The 19,368-nt window shown below is 33.4% G+C and overlaps 1 protein-coding gene across 3 annotated transcripts in view; it reads left to right on the top strand.

The window, feature by feature from the left end:
- Nucleotides 1-12,734, top strand: part of LOC138310553 (epidermal growth factor receptor-like) — a 169,337-nt gene extending 156,603 nt beyond the window's left edge. Inside the window, exons 13-28 of one of the 3 annotated variants that reach the window (XM_069251818.1) lie at nucleotides 59-245; nucleotides 457-711; nucleotides 1,073-1,206; nucleotides 1,737-1,899; nucleotides 2,313-2,426; nucleotides 2,859-3,143; nucleotides 3,536-3,599; nucleotides 3,836-3,927; nucleotides 4,154-4,229; nucleotides 4,527-4,673; nucleotides 5,165-5,262; nucleotides 6,364-6,468; nucleotides 8,182-8,346; nucleotides 9,232-9,442; nucleotides 9,948-10,133; nucleotides 10,610-12,734. In XM_069251818.1, the coding sequence (XP_069107919.1) occupies nucleotides 59-245; nucleotides 457-711; nucleotides 1,073-1,206; nucleotides 1,737-1,899; nucleotides 2,313-2,426; nucleotides 2,859-3,143; nucleotides 3,536-3,599; nucleotides 3,836-3,927; nucleotides 4,154-4,229; nucleotides 4,527-4,673; nucleotides 5,165-5,262; nucleotides 6,364-6,468; nucleotides 8,182-8,346; nucleotides 9,232-9,442; nucleotides 9,948-10,133; nucleotides 10,610-10,854 (2,527 nt within the window). In that variant the 3' untranslated portion in view covers nucleotides 10,855-12,734. Of the gene's footprint in view, nucleotides 1-58; nucleotides 246-456; nucleotides 712-1,072; nucleotides 1,207-1,736; nucleotides 1,900-2,309; nucleotides 2,427-2,858; nucleotides 3,144-3,535; nucleotides 3,600-3,835; nucleotides 3,928-4,153; nucleotides 4,230-4,526; nucleotides 4,674-5,164; nucleotides 5,263-6,363; nucleotides 6,469-8,181; nucleotides 8,347-9,231; nucleotides 9,443-9,947; nucleotides 10,134-10,609 lie in introns of all 3 variants that reach the window. The other 2 variants (XM_069251817.1, XM_069251819.1) reach the window with 2 other exon arrangements.
- Nucleotides 12,735-19,368: the final 6,634 nt, after the last annotated feature.

The following is a 19,368-nucleotide window of genomic DNA, read 5'->3' as shown; positions in this document are numbered from 1 at the left end:
ATCAGGTCATAATTTTACGAGGACGAAAGTGAATTGATTGTTTGTTGACATTCTGTAGGTGTACGGGAGATTCGGACGAGGTGAAAATAGGCGGCTGTAATACCTGTGCCCTTGCAGCAGAAATAAGGAACGAGAATGGAGAAATACACTTAAAATGTCTCCCTGATGATGGATCGGATTGTAAGAAAGATTTTTACAAAATCACCGTGGCTGCTAAAGATCCTGGCCCGATGGCAGGCCGACAGGTATTACTTTTGTACTGTGTTACATAGTGTTGGTACACCTTTATCCATGTATATCATTGGTGTCTGCTTTTAAGGTTATAGCATCTTAAACACTGGTGCATTATCACAATAGTTTTATATACAGTCCTGTGTGGGGCTAAAATGGGCAGTCGGTCAGTCTAGTATCTTGTTAATATTGAGCTTATAATAATGATAAATGACCTACTTTCAGTTGTGTAAGCCTTGCCACCCTCTTTGTGATGGATGTGTCGGCCACGGCCCAGCACAGTGTAAAAACTGTGTTCATTATAAAGAGGATGATTACTGCGTGGAGTCGTGTCATAGCTTTAACTACGGAAACAAAGCCACGAAACGCTGTGAGCCGTGTGATGCTGAGTGTCAGAAAGGATGCTACAATCCCACCGCCGCCGACTGCTTCTCATGTAAAACCTACAAAGTGTACATTGAAGAGGGAGAGAACTTCAAAGTAAGTGACTTTTAAAGGCTGAGTTGTTTGTTTACTGAAGATAAAGGTTTTAGTTAGAACAAGCAATGGATACCATATCACAGTCCAATTAATGCAGAATCATATAAAAAATTAATTAAGTAAAGGGTTCTCTGTTGTCGGACATATTTCATTTAAGTTTGATATCTAATCAGAACAGAAGAAATGTGGGGTCAATACCTTGAAGAAGTTATAAGCTAATTTTCCTAATGTTATATTTCTTCATAGCGACATGATCTTTGTTGTCAAAGTGTTATTATATCACCTTGCTGTCTTACTAAGATTAACAGTCTGTTTTAAACATGTCCATAGTTATTATAATTCTATTGCCTTTGTTCCCCAGTTTAACTGTACATCTGAATGTCCCGAGGATATGAAGCACTTGGTCAAGGATGAGCATGACTCTAAAAACGGGATGACAGTTTGTGCACGTGACGATCACCCAATGGTGATGGCTCGGATGGCTGCTGATGCTGAGTAAGTATAATGACAAAACCGCGGTTTCATATATAGAGGATCTTACATGAGTGACAATGCGATATGAAATTCATCAAATGAGTTCAATAATTTGAAATGTCACAAGCCTTTTGATAAATTTCATATCACATAGTCACGAGTGTAAGATTCTATTTATCACATAACTTTTTATTGATAGAAATATAAGTAAACCTTAAGATTCGGTCTCTATATCAAACAGTAGAAATTCAGCCTGGATGTGACGTTTCCGTCTACTGAGACAATCATGCGACGTCATATATAGATTATGATGTAAACACTTTGTGTGATGTCATGATTAGTGTTATTACACGTGTCTCTTAATATATGTTGGACGAGCCAGTTATGTGATAAAAGATAATTTGGTTTAATTAGTGTACTAGAAAATATAGACAAATGTTTGATCAAAATTACAGAATATGTTGAGTAGAAGCATGAGATCCCGTGTATTATTAGTTTCAGCCAATTAGATTCTAGTGTCGCAATAACAAATTTTTGTTTATTATTAACAGAGAAGAGAAGAAGAAGATTGCTATTATTGCTGGCCCCGCAATTCTGGGTGTTGTCTTGGTAGCCATTCTCTTGGCCTTGTTTGGTTACTATTGGCGACAGAGAGCACGCTCCAAGGAGAAGACAGCGATGCTGACCGCGAAAATGACAGGATATGATGACGAGGTATTGTCACATGATTGTCACATGACTGTGTCACGATTGTCACAACCAGAAAAATCACAGAATTGATATTCATAAAATAATACAGGGTTGAATATTTCCTCAAGACAATACTATTGAAGTAATAGAATACTAGGGACAAAATGAAAGCCAAAGACATATATATATATAATTTTGCTAAACAATTTTTATACCTGCACAAATAGAGGGCAGACCTAATATGAATATATTAACAGAATGTATACAATATTTCATTTAAACTTGTTGATAAACATGATCGTGCTTATTGCATGATAAATGAGCTTTGTAAATAACAAATAAAACTTCACTGCAAGATAGATAAGAATTTTGAAATAACCGATCTTATAAGTAGAGGATGGCTAAACATTTTTATAAATTTTCCTTTCTAAAAGCAGCCTGTTACACCTACGAGTGCCAAGCCTGACATGTCTCATCTCCGTCTCATCAAGGAGTCAGACATGAGGAGAGGGGGGATCATCGGGTCGGGAGCCTTCGGAACTGTGTACAAGGTAAGAATCAGGACATGTCTATAGGGTAAAATTAGCCACAGATATATGTGCAGTATAGCTTGTACAAACTGGATACCAGTCTATTCTGGCACATTTAGATATAATTTCTTCATAACTGATAGTAACTCAAACGTTTAAACCCAGAAACCTGTGTATATAAGCTAAAAATGCTGGTCCGAGTGACATCTAGTTTATAAAGACAAGTTACACTGTGGTCAGGTGTGTACATGTATTTAAAGGAAAATGATGAATATACAGAAAGTTATGACAGATCAATTATTAACACAAAAAGATAATCATAATAAAATTTTGGCTGGGTTTTTTTTACATTTAAAAAATTATTCCTTTGAAAGACCTAAGTCAGGTGATTTTTATATATCATTTAATGAGAAACAGTTTTGAGTGTGATATCACCTCTTTTGATGTTTTTAGGGATTCTGGATTCCTGCGAAAGATAATGTTAAGATTCCAGTGGCAATTAAAGTTCTCCAGGAAGGAACGTCAGCCAATCAGAACCAGGAGCTTCTGGACGAGGCACGAGTCATGGCCTCTGTCGATCATCCATGTTGTATCAGAATCCTTGCTGCATGCATGACCGCCCAGATGATGTTAGTTACCCAGCTGATGCCATTGGGATGTTTACTTGACTATGTCCGTAAACACAAGGAAAATATCGGCTCCAAGGTCCTGCTCAACTGGTGTACTCAAATAGCTAAGGTATGGAATATAGCATAGACTTTATTATACCGTATATTATTGTGGGTCAAAATATTCACGATTTACAATGAAGCCAGGATGGTGGCATGTGTGACAGACATTTTATTTCATTAAGCATTCTTACTGTATATGTCTAATCAACTAAAATGACTATTAGATAGCAAAAATACATATTCTATGAATTGTTTATACTAAGATTTATTTATTAAAGACTGCTCATTAACTTATTTTGAGTTATTGAAAGATTTTACAGTTATACACATATCGTGATATACACAACCAATGCTTTACCTTCATTTGAGGTAAAAAATGTCCACAAACTTTACCAAAGTTGTTAAAGTTATTACAAGATTTGTCTGTACACTTAAGTTAATGTGATTTTATCTGTTTAGGGGATGGCGTATCTGGAGGAGAGAGACATCGTACATAGAGACTTGGCTGCTAGGAATGTACTAGGTTAGTTTACAATTATTGACATCTCATCAGGTGGATAGGAAAAAACATCAACCCTGTGTAATGCTATATTGTTAACTTTTTAACTAAATCAGTAAAATGTATAAAAGCATGCAAATCAGAAAAAAAAACGAAAATTTATCAGGCTTGATATATATAAATTAAATCAAAATGTTTATTTTCTGTTTAATATATTTGTTTTTGTGATGTTAAATAATTTATTTATATTTATTCCACAGTGCAAAGTCCTGGACAAGTAAAAATTACAGATTTTGGGTTAGCCAAACTTCTTGACTATAATGAGGATGAATACCATGCTGCAGGTGGAAAGGTAGACAACAAACTGACAATAACAGAACTAGTATGAAGAAAATGGAACTATTTTCATGTTTCTGATTGTTCTGAACTTCTGTTTCATGTTTGAACTTTTAATCAACATAATTATAAATTTTTGAACCATATATTAGTCTACTTTGATCAACATTCTGGGGACATTTACAAACAAATAAATCTTGAGATTTCTATTTAGCTTTGATACTAAATCTGTTTTACTGTAGATGCCCATTAAATGGTTGGCCCTTGAATGTATCCAGCACAGAATCTTTACACACAAGAGTGATGTTTGGAGTTACGGTAATTATCTTCACATTATTGATATAATCTTAGTAAAAAGTAAAAAAAAAAAAATAATACATAGAGTTAAACAAATTTTGCTGATACTTGGCAAATTTTAGCTATGTTGTGAATGTAATTGGCTAAAATATTACCCAAATTCTTTTTTTTCAATTCAAAATGAGTTTTATGAATTTTGGTGTATATTAACATTGATTTAGTTCATATTTTGAAATGTTTTTCCTTTGTATTAATTGAACTTACCTTGACCTTAAACATTGTGACCTTGACCTTGTACAATGTGACCTTGACCTGTAGGTGTCACTGTGTGGGAGCTTTTTACCTATGGACAACGACCCTATGAGAATGTCCGTGCACGAGATGTACCTGATTTACTGGAGAAAGGAGAGCGCCTGCCACAGCCACATATCTGTACAATTGATGTATACATGATCATGATCAAATGTAAGTCTTCATTTCATTTCTTAAATATTTAAAATATATTGATAAGTAGCTTCAAAAATGATTTGGAGGGTAAAGAAAGAAACAGGTCTGCATAATTTTGGGGTTGTAACAATTTGCACTGTCAAAATATCAAAAAAAAAAAAAAAAAATTTCATATTTATAGTGTGAAACCTTTCTGTTCTCCAACAGTCATTACATAATGATTTATATTAGACATTCTTTTTGTTCATGTTTTTGTAAATGGTGAGAAAGAAATTATTTTGTCAATGCTTTGTGTCTTCTAGTCATATTACATTAGTGTAATGAATGGTGTATAAGTCAAGTTCATCTCTACAAACACTTGACCTTTGTAAAATTGAAGGTCATTACATCCACGCAAAAACTTCCAAGACCTGATTAAAACCATAGTTATCTCCCCTTACACATATATTTTGAGAACATAGAATTCATCTTCCCTAGAATGAATACATCTTAATAATTATCTTTTTAAGGTTGGATGTTGGATGCAGATAGCCGTCCGTCTTTTATAGAATTAGCTGAAGAGTTCGCCAAAATGGCACGGGATCCAGGACGCTACCTTGTGATTGTTGTAAGTATCTCTACCACGGTTATCGAAAACCTTTTAATATAAAACTTGATAAAATATTGGGAATTATTCATGCTGAAATTTGAATCCAATTCAAAATTCACTTTGCTCTAGAATTTGTGAAAAAATTTTACGACTTGAAAACAAGATATAAAAAGGATAGCATCAAAAAAAGAGAGAAAAAAAGATTGAATTAGTTTAAGAATTTTGATACAGTAAATAATTAGACAAATTAAATTTGATGTTAATTAAATAAGAATTATTCCCAATATCTGAAATCTCATCAGCAATGACCACATGCTTTTCTAAGAATTTTCTTTTTTTATTTATTTGGTTGGTGGATTTTCACTTTCTTTTTCTGACATAATAACTGCTTTTATATTTGCTTTTAATACTTTAATTATGCTGTGCTTTTCAAAATTTTGTTTCAATTTGGTTTTCTTTACTTTGTTATTATTAATTTATTTTTTGCTATGTATAGAATGGGGCCAATGGTCTTTTTCATGTTTAGGGTCAATTTTGATACCTATACACAATGCTATGTAGTCCATCCTTATATTCTATCTTTGCATATTACAGAGTTATTTGCCCATGTGTGTAGTTAATGATTTTGAATGTCAAGTGTTTGTGGGTGAAACGTCACATTTTCTTAGAGAAAACGACACAAGTTTCGCTCCCAAAATAATGATGTCACAAGGGAGATAACTCTGTAAGATACAAAGACAGAATGTAATGAACTGTATATAGAATACTGCAATCATCAGCTTTGTGTTTGTAATATGATATGTTTTTTGAAACACACTTTCTCTGAAAATGTTCCCATTTTCAGCTACATGAAATATCAGTAACCACTATAAATTAGTTTTTTCAAGGTCAAAACCTGATATACAAATATATTAGAAAAGTTTAAAAGTTGAAACAGTTGAAAGATATTTATTTCGATATTAATTTCTCATAAAAAATGAGATCATTTGAATGTTAGTTTTAATTTATAAACAAACGTGAGATACTACTGCCATCTAGTGCCTTAAGTATTGTCCAGTGGTGATCAATGGAAAGACAACTCTTGATTCCAATTTCATACTTGTGATATGATCCTGATAGGGTGATGTTTTGAAGAAAATTCCTGAAGAAACTCCCTCGCCCGTGACCGACCTAGCCGAATATTTCCCCGAGGGTACACAAAATGACCCCGAGGCTCAGGCAGAGGTACAGCCCACCACCAGGGGGCGCATGTTATGCATGTCTCTCCGTCTCTAGTGGAATGCATTCTGTATCAGTTATCTCCCCTTATTTACGTGTATCAGACAAATGATGTGTTTGATTGGCTAGTTAGTATACATAGACGATATGAGGTTATTTCTAATTAAGGATTTAACCATCAATAAATTAATTCTCATGACTGCATTCTGTTATTTTCACCGATAGCACAGATATAGAATCCATGATAAATGGATGATCATGTATAATTTTATAAATGGGCTGAATGTACATTTGAAGATAATTCTAGCAATTGAAGAACTTTAGGGAAAGACAATCATTCACAAGAACATTTATCTGTTTGTTTTTTTTCCTGCATGAAACTTTCTACTCATTTATTCTTGTGGCAACCTTCTCTTGATTTCTTTCAAAATTGTAATTTATTTCATTATTACAGGATCAAGTTTCATCATGTGTTGTGAAATATGCAAAATGTGATGATTTCATCAGCTTTTGTGGTTGATATGTCATCAATTTGTGTGTAAGATATGATGATGTCATCAGCTTTTGTGGTTAATACATCATCAGTTTGTGTGTAAAATATGATGATGTCATCAGCTTTTGTGGTTGATATGTCATCAGTTTGTGTGTAAAATGTGATGATGTTATCAACTTTTGTGGTTGATATGTCATCAGTTTGTGTGTAAAATGTGATGATGTTATCAGCTTTTGTGGTTGATATGTCATCAGTTTGTGTGTACAAAGTCTTTTGCAGCTTCTGTCATGGAATGCAGAGTGTGGCTGGTTGTACCCCAATATTTACCTGTCTTGTGTTCACATGACTAATTAATTAATTAATTAATTCTAAGTGTAAAAATTAATATCTTAATTAATGATATGTAAATTATTCACACAATCTTTATAGAATGTCTTAAATGGTGTCTGTTTACATTATTTACCAGTAGTTAAATTGACTGTACATTTATAATGTTAATAACTTAATCAATTGGGTTAATTAACTGTAATTAATACTTATCTTATATATATTTGTAATAGATATTTATAGATTAATGTATGTTTTAATACATTTACGCATGTTTATATATGATGAAAAGAAAGCAATAGATACTTTTCTTTTAAATTGACAGTTTTCTTGAAATCAAATTATGATGGAAATGGAGACCAAGCACACATTTTAGGAGTACAATTTGCATGATGACTAAGGACTAGAATTTTTAGATTTTAATTCTGAAGTGTTTGTAGATTAATCACATGCATGCTGCAAATTTTATGAGAAAAAGTTACTAGATTATTTTTAAACTGTTATGAAGTTTTCACCAGATTTCTTAGGTTACTGTTGAATAGCTGATTAAACTTTTGATTTGATTTGTAAGGTTAAGTTGGGTGCATGTTTCTCTTGATACAAAATAATACAACTGAAACGGATTTCTAAGAAGTTTCAAATGTTGGAAATATATGACTTCGTCCAGTTTTATATAACTTAAAAGTTTAGATAAAAAAAATGAAAATATTTCTCTGAAAATGAAATGTAAAATGCAACAACTTTAAAATATTCTTCTTACTAATAAGAAATTAGAATTTTTATTGTATTTTAAGACATTTCATATTTTCAGTCAGTTCTTAAAACAATTTTCAGATTACCTGTTTACAGTGTATTATCAAACCTGTGATCTTATAACAGTCTCATTTTCTACATTTCAGCATGATAAACTAATGCGGTTGCCGAGTCATTCATACGACAAAAATGATCTGGCTCGTAGCCTCAGTGTGGCGGGCGATGGCCCAGAGGAAGTGGTAGAAGCGGATGATTATTTACAGCCTCAGTCTCGTAATTCTGTACCACCAGCAACACCACTGACGTCCAAGGTTAGTGTACTTATAGCCAAATAGCCATAATATATCTAACGATCATTTAAGATGCTCCACTGCCAGCAGAGCGTAGAAGATATCCATGATTTGAACAATAATTGATGTATAATTGTGTTCATATGTGTCTAATTAGCACAAAAATTCATATAAGATATTTATTTTGCTTTTGGTGCATGCACAATCAGTACTTAATTCCATATAGGGCTTAGTGGCATGGATTTTTTCAGAACACATTAATCAATTTTTAATATTTTCATCTTGAATTGAAATCAGAGGCTCAAACTTTTCAATTGTTGTAATGGTGTATAGTAAGTAACTTTTGCAACTGAAGAAAAATACTGATTGGTCTTCTCCTGTTTTTGATAGAGAAAAAATACCATTTGCCAGCGGTGGAGTATCTTTAATTGAATCCTATTTGACTAGACACATACTAGATTTAGCTGATTCGTTTGTTATATATCAATAACCTTATTTTGACTACTAGGACATTTCTGAACTTCTTGACTTAATTCCTAACTTCACCTCACCTCATTGAGTTGGAGAGTAACTTGTCCAATCCGGATATCACACAGACCAGCATATTTGACTGGTGTAACAATGTTTTCATTGAAATACAAATGACATGAAATTTGTCGTAATACACAGGTATTCAGATTAGATAAGGGCCAGTTTTCATAAGTTATAATTTACTATATGTCAATACTTTCCCTGACCTTTTGTTACCCTTACAAGACCTTACTTGCTTATTTGACTTTTTATGGCAAGACCTTACTTGACCTTGTGTGACCATTTTTGACCCGACCTAACCTTTTGATGACCTGACTTGACCATTCTTGGTTCCTTTATGCTACAATTGATAACTAGCTTTACTTTCTGTTTTAGACACCATTATTGCATCCTCATGATGCAGCTACAAATTTTGATACCAAAGATCGTGACCCACAGATGCAGCCGAGAAGGGAAAAAAGATACGGACACCTTGAGTCTGCAGCTGCCGCTCGTAAACAACGAGAGTTATCTCCCACCAGGGGCCGGGGCAACAGTATCAACTCTCGCTACAGTTCAGATCCCGTCCAATTCTTAAGGGGAGGAGGTAGGTAACAGAAAGACAAACATTGAAAAATATTGATCAAGGAATACTGCTGGGTTAAAAATAACCATTTGAAGGTTGATTTCAACTGAATTTTGATAAGAAGAAAATGTATTCTTTCTGTACCTTTGAGGCATACATAAAATTGTCAATAATTCTGCTGTTTGAGATTATACACTCAATAGTGTAAGTTATATTTGATTTTGTTGTCCTTAAAAGTTCAATCTTTTTTCTGATCTGAGGAGAAAGAATATTCCATCAAGATAATTATATTACCATCAAGATAATTATATTACCTTCAAGATAATTACATTCCATTTGAGTATGAATATTCCATCAAGATAATTATATTACCATCAAGATAATTATATTACCTTCAAGATAATTACATTCCATTTGAGTATGTATTGCATGCATGATCACAAATTAAGGCAAAAAAATAATGTCAGGATTGACTCATATTTACAAATTGATATCAGCCGTCGTCTCTCCCGTCTTCTCTCCCTAGATGAACCAGATACGGTGATAATGTCTCCAAGTCACAAAAGTCCGGTACGGAATGGATCTATGGGTTATCCGGATCCTTCCCAACTAATAGAGTCTGGCAAACTACAGCTTCCTGTGGATGAAGATGATTACTTACAGCCCAAGTCATCCAAACCCAGACTGTACACGGATCTTATTGAGAATCCAGGTATAGAATGTTATCTTTAATGACAACCCAACCACAGTGATACCCTCGCGTGTCTCTGTCTGACTCGTTCAGTCCTGATGCCAAATTTGGAATAATCTCCCTTTATTAGAAGGGTTATCTACCCTTTAATAAATAGGTTATCCCCTATTAATAGAGAGTGATCTCCCTTGAATGAAAAGTTAACATATTAGGATACCTCTGTTTAGAAAATGAGGCTATTTCATTAGTTACATTTATTGTTGCTTCAGGTTAAATAAATGACAGCTCTGTGTTTGAGAAGTGCATGATCATCAGTTATATTTCTTGTTGCTTCTGGTTACATAAACGACAGCTGTGTGTTTGAGAAGTGCATGATTATCAGTTATATTTCTTGTTGCTTCTGGTTACATAAACGACAGCTGTGTGTTTGAGAAGTGATCATTAGTTAGATTCCCTGTTGTTTCAGATTATATTATTTATATTTCTTGTTGTTACAGATTACATAAACGACAGCTGTGTGTTTGAAAACGAAGCGCCTCACGAACCCGAACCCGTCCTCAATTTTGAGAATCCAGAATATTTTGAAGATATGAGTAATCCACAAGTTAATGGTAAAAAGCCACCAGGATTTAAAAATAACCGAAGTAGAGATTACTACAATGACTTCGGGGATCGTAATACACAACAAGAACTCAAACCGTTAATGATATCCGACAGCTCACCATCGGAATCTGCGGTGTAGTCTCGGCCCGAGAGTGACAACCGTCATCTCATGCTCCTAATACTGCCAAAGTTTTATTGTGTAAACCACAAGGTTGTGTGGGTACTTCTGTACTGTACAATCGGTGCAGATGTACCTAGCAGAAAACAGACTGCAATACCAACTCAACTGTGTCAATGTGATGGCTTCTAATTGGTCAGTTAAAAACAGGATAAGAGGATTTAGCGTTCAGAGAGTACGATTGGACTCTGAACTCTAGTGACCTTTGGTGACTCAAATAACTTCTTGAGAAGAATTTGAGTGGAGACTGGATTCTCTAACTGGTGTTGGTATTTACCAGTTCTGAGTTTTTCAATGTTGTACAAATATAGCAAGTTGTGATACATTGACTTATATAAAATGTTTGTAATTTCATGATCATGTGACTAATTAATGAAATTGCATGACTAGAGACAACAGTTATATTTGAATGATTTGGTTGGAAAGCTCATAGAATGTGCCATCTTTTCAACATATATATTTTTTTCTGTTAAAAGTGACAAAATGTCAAAATTGTGTGAAACAACAATGAACCAGCCCACCAAAACAATGTATTACAGGAAACGACTTGTTTATCTTATTGGACCAACAATGGATTGGAATTTGTATCTGCATTATCGCCTTCTGCACCAACTTTTCATTTGTGAGATTAAGTGTTAAGGATTGGAATGTGAAGGGAGAGGCCATGATACTTAAAAAGTTGGCCAAGATACTTACATTATAGCTTTACATTGTGACAAATGACTATATGATTGTATGACCTTAATATCTGTGTTGATAATTGGGGATGCATGCATATTAATTATGCAGATTGGAATAGAAAATTTTAGGAGGAAGTAATTACAAGCAGACACTGACAATATCAAACGTAGTCATATCGTAAACTTGTTACATACTTTGATATAATATCTTGCTATAAGACTAAGCTAACAATGCCTGGAGCAAATTAGAATAATCACCCTTTATTAGAAGGGTTATCTACCCTTTGGTAATTGGTTATCCCCCTTTAATAGAGAGTGCTCTCCCTTTAATGAAACAACATATTGGGATACCTCTGTTTAGAAATAGAATACTTGATGAAAGTAAATGTGATTGAACAACTGATGTTTGACAATAATATGAATCTATGCAATCTTTGATGATTTTGTTGATATGTATATTTATGATAGGTTTTAACAACATGCTACTTCACTTCACTTGTGCCGTGTAGATATCTTCTTTACAGTATGCACGCAATTTAGTTATTTCAAACGTCACAAAATTAAATTTAAAAAAGGTCTTTAAGATTCTCATAAAATTTTGAAAAGGCAAAATTAAAAAAGAAAAAAAACGCTAAACTAAAATTTTCAACCAAAAAAAAAAAAAAAAAAAATGGAGAAAAAATCCAGAAGAAAAAAAAAACCTCTGAGAAGAGAATCTAGATTATTTAATCATTTCACTGTACATTTACAATAGATTAGCTAGAATATCACTACAAACTCATCATCAGTACTGATGACACAATCCGTCCTCAGAATTATCGTCAGTTCACCACTGAAGGACAAAAGCTTGATGTGGTTACCATTGTTTTACTATGCTGTCTCTGTATCTCAGACGTAAACACTGGCTCAGACATGTTTCAGTGTGGGGATCTTATATATCTTCTTATAGCTTTTTGTTGGTATAAAGAAATCCACTTTCTGTATGTGCTGGACTCAAATTCAGTTATTTCATTTACAAATTAAATTTCTGGTCACAAAATATTCGGCCCAGAATTCGGTTTTAGATGCAATAATTTTAATATTATAATGTGAAAGTCAATGTTTTGTTACTTGTACCTGGTCAGTTTAGTTGATTTTAATGAAATAAGATTAAAAAAAGAATCTTTTTCTGTGTGATACACAGGCAATTGACGGATCGCCAGCTGTCAATCAAACTGCACGTGACTTTACATTTTGTATTGTGTGTGCTACGATGTTTGCTCCGACATTGAATAGAAACACGTGCGCTTGTGAGCACGAAGCGTGGCTATATAACACCTGGCGATCGGTCAATATATCTTCAGGTCAATTTAAGGTGAATTTTTTCAGGTCACATTTACCTGAAAAGAGCAATTCATAGGAAATTGACCTGAAATTCATATGAAGATTTTGACCTGAATTCACATGAAGATTTTCATGTGAAATTCACAGGTGAAGATTTTATCTGGTCAATTTTAGGTGAAATTGACATGAATTCAAAAAGTTTTCATGTAAAATTGACCTTAGGTCAAGATTTTTTCAGACCTGAAATCATATTGCCTGTGTATAGATGTGATGTGATCAATCTGAAAATAACTGATATTTTGTATCCAAAAATTAAGACCAAAAAATTGTCTTTGCATGCAGCTTGCTGTATTTAAATGTAGCGTAACTGATCAGAATAAAACTGTTGATATTTAAATGTCTCTTGAACCTGATATACATTCTAGAAGCGTAACAAAACGCACAAAGACTGACTCTAAATTGTTTCTCAGGTATTGATATTGTTAAAAGGTTGTTAAATTTGATCTGGTTAGACCTATAACTCATTTAAAACAAACTTAATACATTTGATAGACCACAATTCATTGACCAAAATTTATTTTCAGTATTTATTGACCAATTCTTTTATTAATTTAACCATGGTTACCACCAAACCATATCACAAAAGAACATTAAAACAGTTCTAACTTTAAAAGTGATTTTGCAATATAAAACCTCTATGAATAATTGCATAATAAGTAAGTTACTAAAAAGTATCATTTCCAGACCTATTTCACATATCGGTAAAAACACTTTACATTAAACTTGTGTAACATTTTCATTCAAACATCTGGTTATACAAAATCTACAAAATACATTATACCCACTTGATTGCACGATTAAACCATTAAGGTAATTAGTATTATGCTAATTGTTAACTAATGACTATACCTATATACTGTAAACACACGTATTTTGGCTTAATCACATATTAGCGCAAACGTGACTGAACAGGTTAGTGTATTTTGTATCAGAGTTATCTGCCCTTGTAGGTAGGTATTGATTGTGATGTCTTGTGTTTGCAAGGCGTAATGTCATAATTTTGGAGAAAACGGCGTGAATTGCGCCCACAAAATAATGACGTAACAAACAAAACCTCCCGTAAGGGAGCTTACTCTGTAATATGTTAACACAGAATATGTTCAATGCAGAGAAAAAACTAATTAGCATAATCATATTTTAGTGTTTCTGACACCAAAATAAGATTACTGCTAAAAGGCGCCAAAATGAGATTACTGCTAAAAGGCACCAAAATAAGATTACTGCTAAAAGGCGCCAAAATAAGATTACTGCTAAAATATGTTGGTTTACAGTACGTTAGATAGTATGTGTGTAATGTTTACTGTATACACACACACGTATATCTTTGTATGATAGTATTTGTTAAACTATTGTTGTTTTCTGTATTAATATATGATTATGCATGTGATAGTTTATTGAGCACTAAAATATAAAATGTATCAAATTATCATGTATTTATATGTTCATCCGTTGTAGTTTTGTATTTCATCATTGACACTGACTGATCATCATAATGGTCAGTTATTATTTGTAATTGTCTTTAGCGACCTAAATATCACAAAGGTCAAGGTCATTAGTTTTAATCGCCTTGATTGACCTATGTTTATACATTATTTAGGAGGTTCAGTAATAAATCATTCACTCCTGAACACACATGTGGACTTTGCTAAATCAATGACTAGACCAGTCCATTATGGAATTTCAGGGGCGATTGAGTTAACATGGAACCCCTATAGAATCTGTTTGTATTCATTATCTTTAACTGCCATCATTTTGTTCATAAATCATGTCTTCCATGAATGTCATATATTGGTCATGTGACATGGCATAATGCAGGGTTTTTGCCAGCTGTTTTGGGAAAAGGACCCCAAGCAAAAATTGGGAAAATATTGTTGGTGTTTTTCAAAAATTGGGAAAATATTATCAGCATTATTTTGCTAAAACTTTGGGAATTTAAATAACAAAGAAGTTTAGCTGTTTCCTTAAAGGATATTATGATATTCTTCAACATTTATTCTACATGTATTTATTTTACTGATGTCATGGGTTACTATAAGACATCATATCTGGGGTTAATTTGATTTTACTGCATTTGGGAAAAAATTGACTGAATTTGGGAAAATGCAGAGCTATTTTTCAATTGAGAATGGGTCCTTATACTGGACCATATAAAGGCCTGGCAAAACCCTGTAATGCCAGGATAGCCACATGACTTCAGGCAATGTCACCATTTTATAGAAAAATGTGTTAAATGGTTAAAAATAGAGAAATGATTTTGCACAATTATTAGTTTTTATCAACAAAATTAAGGCTCATTATTCAATTCCAGTTGATGGTTGAATATCATACAAGTATAAAAATGTGTGTATAGTTAGTTATATGTGTACGTAAATCATGAGATTCTGAGATTTAAATGGAGATGAGCATTCAAGATATTGACTTTGATATCATAAAACAAAAATGGATTCGATATCATAAAACAAAAATGGAGGATTTACTTCTAATGGTCCAATAGCATGGGTAAGACTGCGACATTTTATATCTCCCAGGAATATTGGAATAAAGAGACATGTACTTCTAATCGTCCAATAGCATAGGTAAGACTGCGACATTTTATATCTCCCAGGAATATTGGAATAAAGAGACAAGTACTTCTAATCGTCCAATAGCATGGGTAAGACTGCGACATTTTATATCTCACAGGAATATTGGAATAAAGAGACGCGTTATTCCTTTGGTAATTAATAAAGAATGTTTTATATTGTTTGAAATCCAGCTCCTTTTCTTTAAATATTCAGTTTGAAGTTATTTGAGGTTATTTGTTACGATTTTGAATCTAGTGTTGCATATTATCTTATTAATGTCTTTTATTGTCATGTTCCAAGTGAACAAAATACAATCTCATAGAGTACTGATAGTTTGTAAAGGTTGGAAGATTACGTGGATTTGTAGAAGTGAATTTTGTTTCGTGTTTATGCAATGTTTAAAATATTCTTCAGTTAATGCTGAATACATATTTCAAAAGATGATGAAAAACCAAACATTGTGATCTTTGAAATTTGATTGATAAGAATTCAGAGTTGCAACCTATATAGCTACTTATCATAGCATTATGTAGCTGGTAGTTTTAAGTCAGATTAATCAACATCATACTTGACAAATACATCCATCATAAAGCATTAGGGAGACAATGTTAACCCACAAACTATTTTGCAATATAAGGAAAGCTTATCAACAATATAATTAGTATTTGATATTGAACATCATTACATTTGTAGTTTTCATCACATCGTTTTGTTGACTTCGTCCGTCTAAATCTCAAGCCACTGTGCCATTAAACTCTTTGTCACTAACTCACTCTAGTCAAATATTTGCTCAGATTTTCATCCGCCGTTAACACTTTCTCAATTCAGCGAACAAAGTTCAATTCTGAATGCTTGATTTAACATGAAATATTGCCAGTGTTGAATAAGAGGACCAGGAATTATGTTTTTTTTAGGTATCGCTGGTAAGGGATGCCCAGATTATACAATGAATTAAACTTAGAGTTTGTTTTGTTAAATCATAAATAAATCATGATTCATCATGTCAGTTTTCTAAGCTCTTAATTGAAAATCTGTTTCTGCTTGCTGGCAATTCACATATTCACATATAAGCCCATCTATAACGATTTCTTTTTGATTGGAATATGGTTCATAGTCAAACATGGACCTGCCTACAGAGAATTGGTGTTTATGTGAACTCCTTGGGCTTGCTTATAACGTCAGGATTTCGCAATCTGTCAAATCTGTGGTGAACAGGATACAGAAGTACTTAAGGTCATTCTCCAAAACAATAAGTGCCTTAACTCTATTCGACATTTTTTTGTATTGCTACATCATGATCATGTCTTGTTGATAAGCACTGGAGATGGAGCACTGTTAGAGGGATTAGGTTAATATTTGTGACTTTTATTTAACGGTTTGCTGATTTCATTAATCAGCTTACCTCCTAATGTTCCATTTTAATGGCGTTGATTTTCCCATCATGATGACAATGGCTTCTGTTTAGTTTATACCTGAATTAAATAGAAACGGACAAAAGGAAATTAGTAACAAATATGAACGGAATGTCTTTTTTATTCTCAGAGTCCTTACCTTCAGTACAGATGTATATGCTCAGAAAGCTGTCCTTTATTAATGTCTTAATTAAACTATAGGGAACATTTACTAGTATCTATTGGTTTAATGCTGGGGATGCTTCATTGTTCAGAGATAAGTATGCAATATTTTTCCTCACCATTCAATCAGTTTGCCCCTCCATTCACATTTTGTTTTGTTATATGTTATGTAATGGATACTGTTTAAAAAGGCTCTGAATCACTCCTTTGTATTTGTGTTTCATACCAATATTCAAAGTGCAAACGGTTTAGTACTTTTTATGTCATAATTTAATAATCTTATATAAAGTTTGTGTAAAGTTAGTTGGATTTTGTTATTAAGGGATGATTAATATTGTTTAAAACACAATAGTGATCATTATCATCGTCGTTATCATCGTTGTCATCACACTCATTGCTGTTTTCATCATGATATTGTTGTTTTATAACGATGCACATGTTGATAGGTGTATGTTAATGAGCTTGCATGCTTATAACATAAGAATCTGTATTCTAGACAATAAACGCTTAAGTTCTATCTGTCATACAAGATGTATGATATTTTTAAGATAATTATAATAAATTGTTTTAGCAGAAAGTGATTTGTTTTTTATATGTTGACTATTCATACTGTGAAAATGTATGGCATCCGGTTTAGACAAGTGTGTATTACAGGGAGTAGCACAGTACTACACCCATGAGTGAGGCAACTTTTACCTTTCCAATACATAGAGATACCTGCTGATATTTATCATAAATAAAAGACAAAACACGCTTCTGAAGGGAACCTTGGAATTTAATAATTCTTCATTTTTCAAAATGAGAGAAAGAGAGAGAGAAAAAAAGAGGTGAAAATGATGTGGTATGACGAATTGCAAACATTAGAATCCCCGACAATAAGAAATGTACATGTAATATAATATTTCTCTCACCTGGCAAGGTAATTGAATCATGCTTGGGCTCTTGTATATTGAAAATGCTTTCCTTAAGGATTTCCTTTATTGTCGCATAGAGATGACGACAGGTTTTTCAACCCTGTTTAATCCATGTTGCTGGTCAGTATATATCTACAAACCATAAAGATAGCTAGTATTTAATCTGAACATTACATACATGTACAACATTGGGTGTATGAATCATTTTAGCATAGTATAGTCACATTAATGTTTCCATAAAAAAAGATTGGATCATAAGTCAGCATTGTCGAAACTAAAGATTCATGACTAAAGTATAACTTAGGATAGAATTAAATTCAAAAATACTTATTTTTCTTTACCATAACTTGAGCAATTTCAAAGCGAAACAAAATTAAATAATAATTTTTTAAAAATATAAAAAATTATGGAGTGTGGAGGTAGTGGGATTCGAACTGGAACCAGAGCACATACCCGCTAACCATTAGACCACGGAGGCTGATGATTGGACAGGGGATTGGTGTCATCAAGGTTTGTGTGTTATGACCTAAAAGATGTGATTGGTTTAAAAAGTGCAGTGGTAGCGAACCTGTTATATTAAATTGAGTTGAAAATGATTATGTAACTACATACAATAGCTGTTAAAATCGAATGATCCAACCAATACTGAGGTATGTTCGTGTTGTGTCTTCTTGTATAGTTGAACTGTTGCCCTTTTAATAGTGCTATATCACTGAAGCATGCCGCCGAAGACACCAAGCAACACACCCCACCCGGTCACATTATACTGACAACGGGCGAACCAGCCGTCCCACCCCCTATAAGCTGAGTGCCAAGCAGGAGCAGAAACTACCAATTTCATAGACTTTGGTGTGTCTCGGCCAGGGGACAGAATCAAGAGCCTTCCTCACAGGGGCGAGCGCTCAACTCAAGGCCAAAAATGAGGCGGTGCCAAGGGAGGCATTAGGAAAGATAAAGTCAATTAAGAAGAAGAGAAAAGATAAGATCCTAAATTTAGTCGCCTTTTATGATCATGCAATAGAGGCAGCAGGTACAATTCTAACACCCTTCCTGCAGGGCCAATGAGCGAAAGTGAAGTAAATCTAGTGCGACGGATGTATACAACGCTTGTTATTGGCTACATTAAAACTACGTCACGTTTAAAAAAAAGCTTTGCGTTGATAATTGGGTTTATATTTGAATATCAAACAAAAGCATCGGAATTATGTTTGTAATTTGAGAAATCGACATCGATCTATAAAAACAATATCGACTTAGGATGACGAGGAGGTTTGAAGTTCTCAGAGCAGTGTTAATTGTCGATCATCGATGGCATTATTTCAATATCAGGTAAGCAATGCTTCAAATATTGATTCTTACT

This window comes from Argopecten irradians, chromosome 16, assembly GCF_041381155.1.
Source record: "Argopecten irradians isolate NY chromosome 16, Ai_NY, whole genome shotgun sequence".
Lineage (NCBI taxonomy): Eukaryota > Metazoa > Mollusca > Bivalvia > Pectinida > Pectinidae > Argopecten > Argopecten irradians.
This window is presented reverse-complemented; position numbering and strand designations above follow the sequence as displayed.